The sequence below is a fragment of the Ursus maritimus genome, unplaced genomic scaffold, assembly GCF_017311325.1.
Source record: "Ursus maritimus isolate PB19 unplaced genomic scaffold, ASM1731132v1 scaffold_8, whole genome shotgun sequence".
NCBI classification, from domain to species: domain Eukaryota; kingdom Metazoa; phylum Chordata; class Mammalia; order Carnivora; family Ursidae; genus Ursus; species Ursus maritimus.
In genome coordinates this window covers 25,488,199-25,495,199 of record NW_024426996.1, presented here as the reverse complement: position 1 = coordinate 25,495,199, position 7,001 = coordinate 25,488,199, and the positions used below count along the sequence as shown (strand labels likewise).

Below are 7,001 nucleotides of genomic sequence, written 5' to 3'. Positions count from 1 at the left end.
TGCACACTTGCCCACTTACCCCAGCTGCTCCGCATCCCAAAGGGCTGTTCTCCTTTGCCCTACGACTGTGGTGCTAGCAAGCAGCAAACTTCTCCTCTACCATGGGCTGCAACCACAGCCTTTCTGGTGAGTTCCGAACCCCTGATTCCAAACCTTCCCTTTTGGGGGTCCTCTTCCTCAGTCTTAGGGTATCCTTTGGAGCTCTCTTTCTTTCTGTTCTCCTATCACCACAGCTTAATTCTTTATATTAAACTTCTCCTGCTTAAATTACTGTGTTTCTGTCTCCTTACTGGCCACAAACTAATACAGTTGATCTCCAGTAAGATACAAGTCCCTCCTCACACACACTTAGTAGCTATTTGTATTTCCTTCCCTGTATTTTACTTTTTATGTGGTTCCTTTTTTTTTTTTCTTTCCATGTCTTGGTATTTTTCTTACACATCTTGTAGACTTTCAATATATTAATGATTAATCTTCTGTCATTTATGGCAGGCACTTGACACTACTTAAAATTTTTTTATAAGTATAGTGAATTTTAACTATTTCATTTGCCCCATTTTGGCAAGATGAGACCCTTTTCTTATTAACTGATAGCTGGAAGGATAATGAAGCAAGCCTCTGTTTTCCTCAAGAAAAGATTTCTTAGGACTTAAAGGTCATAGTACACTTTCGCTTTCATCCAGTTTAGGTTTCGGTTTTGGTGACACTAAGAAGTAACACCTTTGTCTTACAATGGTTTCGCATTTTAATTTTGATAATGAATCTTCCAACTTGGGCTTATGACACCCAACCTTTCTCCCTTAGTACATGTAATGTACCCAAACAATTTAATACAATGCTTATGAGGAACGCAAATGGACGTAGTTTAGAGAATGGAATAGTGTGGCATAAAACTCCATTCTAATATAGAGTTCATAAATAAAATCATAGATGATACTTGTGGCATTCTCAGTGTTTGTTTTCAAATTGGTTCTAGCGGACTGTTAAGTACCTTGAGGGTTGTCTCGTGGAATGGGTTGTCTTGGGGGAAAAGAGCAGAACTCCAGATTCCTTGCCTACCTTCGGCTGCAAGTTCTGCATTATCCGTTGTTTTCATTCGGCAATGAATGGTTATTGTGGGCCAAACCTTGTCCAGCTGATTAAATATATTAAGCCTCTGTGGTATACTTGTTTAGAAAAACAAAGAAAACTAGTTCAACTGACTTTAAAAATGCTTAAGAATATTTTTGAAAGTCATGAGTAGAACAGGGGGGGAATAAAGGGCTGAGGTTGAGAAAACTGCAATTTGGATTTCTTAACAGAGCCCATAATCTTTTCCATCCCAAAGGACAGATAGCTCTGATGTTACAAATAGCCAAAAGCCCCCGACCATCTAGAGACCATCCTGGATTTCGTAAAGATGTTAAGAGTTTTCAAGGAGCTGTGAAACACTGTCCCCCTCCGATTCCTTGATAGGGTGCTTCTCTTTTATTTCAAGAGCTGGCAGCTTTTACTTCTGAGATCAGTTGATGATGCTCCAGTTCTCTTGACAGTTTGAGCTAAAAAAAAGTTCAAGTTACACAACGTCTGAAGACACCGTTTAGATTCGAGTTCATTGAGTGTTTTACTGTTAAAGTATTTGGAATACACAGTATCCAAGCTTGTTTCAGTTACTGAAACTAAATTGAAGCCGCTTTCAGTGCAACTGTGAACCCTAGTTAACCTCATCACTTCAAAGAGAGACAAGCTTTTTCAACATTCAATTTCCTACAAATTCAAGTTCATATATATTTGTACGAATGCAAGGGTCGAAGGCATGCATTCATCAAATGGTAATATCCCTCTGATTCTGTTGAAGTGTTGCAGCAATTGCAGCCTGTACTGCTAAACCGTTGTCTCCGTTTTTACTACGCGTTTACTTTGAAGGCATTTCAGTATAATAGCCTTTTCTGTACGGAATCTGAAAATAAGAAGGAGAAAAAAAGCTATTCAAAATTGAACACATTTTGTGCACTGGGCCTATTAAAGGAATAGGCACCCGGCATGCATGCTCCTGACTTACTTGGCTATTGTTCTTTGGATCTCTCTCTTCTCTTCTTCATTTAATCTTTGAAGGATGGATTCCAGGAGAGAAAAATGAAAGTTAATGTACTGAGCCACCTAGAAAGGGAAAAAACAAAATGAAACAAAAAAGAAAGCAGATTCTGTGAGAGGTGCTGAGTCAGGAGGAAGCAAAGACAGAGTCGGGGTGACAGTATCCATACATCACTGCTAATTTCTTCCGCATCTTTATCCATGAGGAAAATGCGAGCATTCTCTTTGGAGGGTCCCTGCAGGAGCCTATGCAGCAGCGGGACATCTGTCTTCTTCAGCCGTCTCTGCTCTGCAAATGAAAACAAGAATCAACGATAGGCAGGAGTCCGTCCTAGAGAGAGAGAAGAAAGATACGCCGTCGGTCCATTTTCTTTCTTTAGCTCACACTGGAGGAAGACCTAAAAAGAACATATAACAGGAAGCCTTCATTCAAATCAGTAAATTAAAATTAAAGCCTTCAAAGAAAAAGACTACAAAAGGACTCCTTTCTCTTGCTATCTCTTCAACTTGACTCCTATCTCAGATAATTCAGCCTTGCCTCTGGTTCGGACGTTCGGACAAATCTCCAGTTCCGTGTATGCTTTTATCAAGCCACACACCCACAAAATTCTTTATAAGTTTTCATTCATTCATTCATTCATTCACTCAACAAATGTTTACTGATTCCTTCCTAGTTCAGTTTCTGCATTTCCATCTTCCCAGTTGTTCAGGTCCAAAGCTTTGTAATCATCTTCAATGATCCCCTTGTTTCTCATCCCAATCCAACCCTTGGATCATCCTTAAAAATATATTCATAATGTTTTTTACATCACAGGTATTTTTATTATTTCATTCATCTGAGGGTTTCATCCATTCAGCCATAATAATGAGATGCGAAAGAAAATAACTTCCAACATGTTATATTCCCGGAACTTCAAATTTCCAAAAGTTGTAAATACTCCCACCCACCAAAGCACTTCCAGCTTTCTGTCAAAATAGTTTCACATCCATGGTTTCATTTTTATCAAAGTGAAACATGAACAGAACACAGTGCCCTTACATTCATCTCTTTTCCTCCTTCCTCAAATATGTTTTGAGTTCCTACTATGTTTCAGGCATTGTTTTCTGTGCGGGGCACTTTATAAAACAAAGCAGAGTAAAATCACTTCCGTCACGGACCTTACATTCTAGTGGAGGACACAGAGGTTAAGGAAGGTAAACCAACAAAACACATCATGTATTAGTGATAAGTATTCAGAAGAAAAATAAAGCAAGGAAAGGGGTAGAAAGAATATGTATGTGCAAATAGATGTGTACAGGGAACACGTATGTAATTATTGATAGGGTGGCTGAGAAAGGCCTCACTGAAGACGTAACATTTGAATAAAGACTGAAGGAGATGAGGTATGGAACCATACAGCTATTTGGAGGAAGTGTGTCCCAAACAGAGTAAGTAAGTAAGTCAGGACCCTGCAGGTCAGTGCATCTCGAATGCTATCAAAGAGCAGCAAGGGACCAGGGTGGCAAATATGAAGATGAGGGAAGGAGAGAGAGTTGGAGAGAACGTGTAGTGGGACCAGCGTAAAACTCTGGCTTTACTATGGGAAGAGAGATCACTAAGGGTTTGAGAAGTGATGTGACATGGTCTGACTTACACTGTTAAAGAACAGTCTGCCTGCTATGTTGAAATAGACTGAAAGGGGAAAAGGGTAGACCAGTCAGTCCTTTCTACATTGCCATTTATGAAATCAATCACCTTGGGCTCTTAACAGTTCTAAGAATCAGAACTGTTCTCATCCCCTGGGTGGGACTTGGAGAGGATCGAGAGCACAATTAAAGTAATGTTATTCATTCTTGTTTCCACGGAGTCAGAGTTCATTGCTTTAATTCCGCCACATTTCTGAAGCGAGGGAGAAGCCTGATAATTTAGCTCATCTTATTAACCCACTAGAATCCTCTTCTGACCTCTACATCTTATAATAACTTGGTTTTGCATCGTCAGTTTGTTGCGTTCTTAATATTACAGAGCAAAGTTTCTTGCTTCATGAATTTGTTTCTGGGATAATTATTAGAAATACATATTCCCAGACTGTTCCTGAATCTGGATGGCTTGGGAATCTGTATTTTTAGTGAACTTCTCAGGTAATTCTGAAACGCACTAGAATTTGAAAAACACTGTTTTGGATCATGGGCTTAGTCGATACAAGGTGTTAAAATGCACCTGTCTGTATTTTCCAGATTAATACCTAAGCTGTGCTAAAAGTTCCATTCTTGGGGCGCCTGGGTGGCTCAGTCATTAAGCGTCTGCCTTCAGCTCAGGGCGTGATCCCGGAGTTATGGGATCGAGCCCCGCATCAGGCTCCTCCGCTGGGACCCTGCTTCTTCCTCTCCCACTCCCCCTGCTTGTGTTCCCTCTCTCGCTGGCTGTCTCTCTGTCAAATAAATAAATAAAACCTTAAAAAAATTTCAAAAAAATAACGCTTCCATTCTTTTCTCTGTTCCTGATCCCTAAACGGTGCTAGTTAGGATTATCTTCTGTTCTGGATTTTGTGTACAAAATTTTTGACACCAAAAATAAAATAAAACAAGATTTTTACAGATAAAATTTTAAAGAACTACATTTTTGCAGTGAAAATAGACATTTTTTTTTTCTGATTATAAAAATAACTCCTGCTGCCAGGGAGGGAAAAGAGGGTGAGAGAGATACAAATTTTCAGTTATTAGAAGAATAAATTTTGGGGGCGCCTGGGTGGCACAGCGGTTAAGCGTCTGCCTTCGGCTCAGGGCGTGATCCTGATGTTATGGGATCGAGCCCCACATCAGGCTCTTCCGCTATGAGCCTGCTTCTTCTTCTCCCACTCCCCCTGCTTGTGTTCCCTCTCTCACTGGCTGTCTCTGTCTCTGTCGAATAAATAAAAATCTTAAAAAAAAAAAAAAGAAGAATAAATTTTGAGGATCTAATGTCCACTCTGGTGACTAGAGTTAATAATACGGTATTGTATGTTTGAAAGTTGTTGAGAGTAGTATTCTCACACACACACACATACACACACACGCACACACATGAAAAGCTTTAACTATGTGATGTGATGGACGTGTTAATTATCTCAATCTTGGTAATCATCCCATAATATCAATGTATATCAAATCATCACATTATATACTTTAAATGTATACAATTATATGTGTCGATTATTCCCAATTATTCCTCAATAAAGTCTTAAAAAACACACATGCTATTGTAAATTGAAACTACGGAGACAAGTGTCAGGCAGAAAGTAAAGATCACCTGGAATCCCAGAACTCTGAGACAAACAGCCTCACCCTCCGTGTGGACATCCTTTAGTATACGTCTTTACACACACACATAAACACACAGTACATAAAGATGGTCATGTGAAACTTGCTATTTTTACGGTAGCCATGTTTTAAAAAATGTTTTACCTTTTTTTTTTTGCTTCTGTGTTCCTCCTTCTTCCATCCTCTTCTCTGCATCACCCTAAGCCCCTAGCTGGGTAATCGATGTTCATGATTTAATATTTGTCATTTCATACCTTTCTCCCTGATCATATGAACTTATGTACCACATATTTAAATGAGATTTGTAATTTTTTACAGAAATGGGATCATATTATACACATTTTTGGGCATGTTGCATTTTTCACGTAATCGATATTATGGAGTTCCCTCCATTTAACTGGTATACATCTAACACACTCTGTTTAATGGCTGCTTAATAACCATTTATTCAATCATTCTCCTATGATAGGTGACTTTGTCTTTAATTTTTTGTCATTATAAATAGCCTTGCACATAAATCTATAGGTACTAGTCCTTTTACTCTTGTGGAGTGGATTCTCACCAGTGGCATTGCTGGGTTAAAGGATATGTACCCTGTAAATGTTAATAATGTTAGAATGAATTCCAAAAAAGTAAAGACGGTCTTATTTTCACCAGAATTGCATGAAAATATCCTTTTGCCCTTCAATACACCAGACATAGGTAGAACCCTTCTGAAACACTTTGCCAATCTGCTAAAAGTTGAGATATAATTGCATTGTGGGTTCTATTCTCATTGAATTGTCTTTTTGTTATCGTTTTGCAAGAACTCTGATATTATAGGTATTAATCTTTTATCTGATAGTTTTCATAATCTACTATTTGTATCTTTTGCATTTTTATATAGTCTGTTTCTGCTTTTTATTTTATACCTTTTAGTTTTTCCCTAAATGAGTAGAATACAAATAGATATGTACACACACCTTTAGAATTTTTAAAATTTATATTATATTTCTTATATTTTAAGCTTTCAATTTGTAAGGGCTTTAATTTTGTTATTTTTAAAGACCCAACTTTCATTTTCTTACAGTTGTTCTGGCATCAAAACATATTATTTTATTCTGTTCAATTTCCAGCTCAAACATTCTGACACTTAAACTGTAATTGGAGATATTTCTACAATTTTACATACAAGTTTTTCAGTTTCAGGGTTTTCAAAAATTTCATTTCAGTATTGCCTTAGCTTTTTCTCTAATGTCTCTTTCATCCCTGCTCTCAGCACCCCATGCGTAGCCTCTTCCCAATGTCCTGCAGCCAACCTTCTGCTCCCAACCACCGAGTTGTGCATAACTTCCTCTACTGAGGGAGAGAAAACACATCTACAGAGTGGCAGGAACTGTGCTAAGAGAGTGATAATAACAAGAGAAATGGTATGCATTATGACTCCAGCAGGAGCTGGAATGAGAAAGGAAACCCAAAAAAAGTAAGAGGTATAGAAATCAAGGACTTCAAAGCATAACAATTCTTGGGAACTTTCCACAGACTACCCCCCCACCCCCTGCCAACTCCGAGCTCTGACTTCCATTCAGGTAATTTAATATCTGGCCAACAAGCAAACTCTTTTGTATTATAAGCTCCTCTAAAATACCTTATTCTTAAGTCATCTTCTT

At 38.3% G+C, this 7,001-nt stretch overlaps 1 protein-coding gene across 3 annotated transcripts in view; it reads right to left on the bottom strand.

The window, feature by feature from the left end:
• Positions 1-418: 418 nt before the first annotated feature.
• The window catches only part of RASSF6 (Ras association domain family member 6), a 46,027-nt gene continuing 39,444 nt past the window's right edge, over positions 419-7,001 (bottom strand). Inside the window, exons 9-11 of one of the 3 annotated variants that reach the window (XM_008693208.2) lie at positions 2,244-2,362; positions 2,042-2,139; positions 419-1,964 (exon numbers count right to left, since the gene is read on the bottom strand). In XM_008693208.2, the coding sequence (XP_008691430.1) occupies positions 1,895-1,964; positions 2,042-2,139; positions 2,244-2,362 (287 nt within the window). In that variant the 3' untranslated portion in view covers positions 419-1,894. Of the gene's footprint in view, positions 1,965-2,041; positions 2,363-7,001 lie in introns of all 3 variants that reach the window. The other 2 variants (XM_040625453.1, XM_040625454.1) reach the window with 2 other exon arrangements.